Genomic DNA, 2,100 nt, shown 5'->3' with positions numbered 1-2,100 from the left:
GCTCTTCCCATCTTGGTCAACCTTCCAGGTGTTCAGGCCAAGCAGTCGGCAGTCCTGGAAGCCTCTTTGTCTCCCACACCTCACCTCCAATCGGACAGCCAATCCTGCTGCCTTAACCTTCAGAACCTCCAGAATCCAACCACTGCCAACACACTGGGCCCAGCCACCATCATCTGTCATCTAGATTTAATAATCATCAGCTTCCTAACCGGTTTCCTTGCTCGGCCTGGTTCTCTACCTTCTATTCTCAACAAAGCAGCCAGAGTGATCATTTTAAGAGGAAAGTGAGGTCATAACACACTTCTGTTTCAAACTTTCGGGACTTCCCTGACGGTCCAGTGGTTAGGACTCTGCGCTTCCACTGCAGGGGACACAGGTTCGATCCCTGGTCGGGGAACTAAGATCCCACAAGCCACATGGGCATGGCCAAACAAACCAACAAACAAACAAAACCCCCAACTCTCTAGCCTCCCTTCCACTCAGAGCTTTAAAAAAAGTTCTTACAAAGACCCAAAAGGACCCACAGCATCTAGCCTCCTCTTCTATTCCTTGGCCCCTTGCTCTCTTCTCCAGCCACTCTGGCCTCCTTGCTGTTCATGAACACATCAAGCACTTTCCCCATCAGAGCCTCTGCACTGGTGGTGCCCTCTGCCCGGACTCTCCCAGGTATCTGCACAGCTCATTCCTCTGTCTCCGTCAGACTTTTAGCAAATGCCACCTTCTCAGTGCCTACTGTATCTGCCTCATTTAAAACAGCAACTGCTCCCGCCCCTTGCCTCATTTTACTTTTTGCCGTGACACTTGTCAGCTAAATCACATTTTTCTGTTTACTGTCTATCTCCCTGGAGGCAGGATTCCTGTCTGTTTTGTTTCACTGCTGTACCACCAGCACCTGGAACAGTGCCTGGCACACAGTAGGTGCTCAGTAAATATTTGCTGGTGCCAAAGACCTGACCAGTGGGCGCCTGCTGAATGGGAATCCCACTCCCCCTGCCCTGCCCCACCCACAGGTACCTTGAAGTCAAACTGCACGTCCATGTACTTCCCAAACCTGCTGGAGTTATCGTTCCGGAGGGTCTTGGCATTTCCGAAGGCCTAGGAGAGAACAGGGGTGTGAGGCGTGCCTGGCAGTCTCTCTCTGCCCCTCCTGCCCCCCAGATGCTGCTGTCCCCTCACCTCCAGCACAGGGTTGCTCTGCAGCAGCCGGTCACGCACGGCACCGCCCCGCTCAGGGGCTGGGCAGGTCTCAGCATAGAACTGCAGCAGCCGCTTGGTGGCTTCTGTCTTGCCTGCCCCGCTTTCCCCAGAGATCATCACTGCCTGGTCCCGGCGCTCCGTGCGCAGTGCCCGGTATGCAGTGTCAGCCACCGCGAACCTAGGGCAGAGGCCCGTCAGGAGCTTAGGGGGCCAGGGGTCAAGTGGCTGCAGGGGGTGGGAGTTCCACAGGTAGGAATGGGGATGGGCGCTCCCATGTCTGGTGGGGTTCACAAGGGGGTGTACCCTTGAGGATGGGGGAACCCTCCAAGGTGTGGGTCAAGAGAGATCCTTCCCAGATGAGGATGGGAGTCATATTCAGACGGAGGATTGAGGGGATCGCTCATGGGTGGGGGGATTGGAGGTCATTCAGGTGAAGGTTGAGGTCACTCATAGGTAGGGCTGGGAGGTCCTCAGAGGTGGGGGTCAGAAGGTCACTGAGGTTGGAGGGCCATGTTCAGGTAGAGCTGGGGGAATAAGTCATGAGTGTGAGTTGCGGTGGAGGCTGGCGGGGTCCTGCCCAGATGGAGTAGAGAGATTCACCTTGGGTGGGCACTGGGCATTCCTCACAGATGTGAATTGTGATTCATTCCAAGTGGGAGGTCGGGTGGAGTCATCTCAGGTGGAGATGAGGGGGTCACTCATAGGAGGGGGGGGTCACTCACAGGTGGGGTGGCACCTCATAGAAGCTGACGCCCCGGTAACGCTCCATGTGCTGCCGGCTGTAGATCTGTAGGTCCCGGTAGGGGTTGACAGAGACCAGCACAGGGCCAATGTAGGTCTGGGGGTCAGGGGAGGAGGGTCAGAAGTTTCTCCCCGAGGCCCCTGAACCTCGTTGCCTCACAG

At 56.2% G+C, this 2,100-nt stretch overlaps 1 protein-coding gene across 3 annotated transcripts in view; it reads right to left on the bottom strand.

Moving 5' to 3' along the window:
* The window catches only part of MYO1C (myosin IC), a 28,009-nt gene that overhangs the window by 13,638 nt on the left and 12,271 nt on the right, over positions 1 to 2,100 (bottom strand). For all 3 annotated transcript variants that reach the window (XM_007454226.1, XM_007454228.1, XM_007454227.1), the window contains exons 3-5: positions 1,920 to 2,035; positions 1,177 to 1,375; positions 1,015 to 1,095 (exon numbers count right to left, since the gene is read on the bottom strand). In XM_007454226.1, the coding sequence (XP_007454288.1) occupies positions 1,015 to 1,095; positions 1,177 to 1,375; positions 1,920 to 2,035 (396 nt within the window). The remainder of the gene's footprint in view (positions 1 to 1,014; positions 1,096 to 1,176; positions 1,376 to 1,919; positions 2,036 to 2,100) is intronic.

The sequence above is a fragment of the Lipotes vexillifer genome, unplaced genomic scaffold (assembly GCF_000442215.2).
Source record: "Lipotes vexillifer unplaced genomic scaffold, Lipotes_vexillifer_v1.1 scaffold680, whole genome shotgun sequence".
NCBI lineage: Eukaryota > Metazoa > Chordata > Mammalia > Artiodactyla > Lipotidae > Lipotes > Lipotes vexillifer.
Note: the sequence above shows the minus strand (reverse complement) of the source record. Positions and strands in the feature narration are given on the sequence as shown.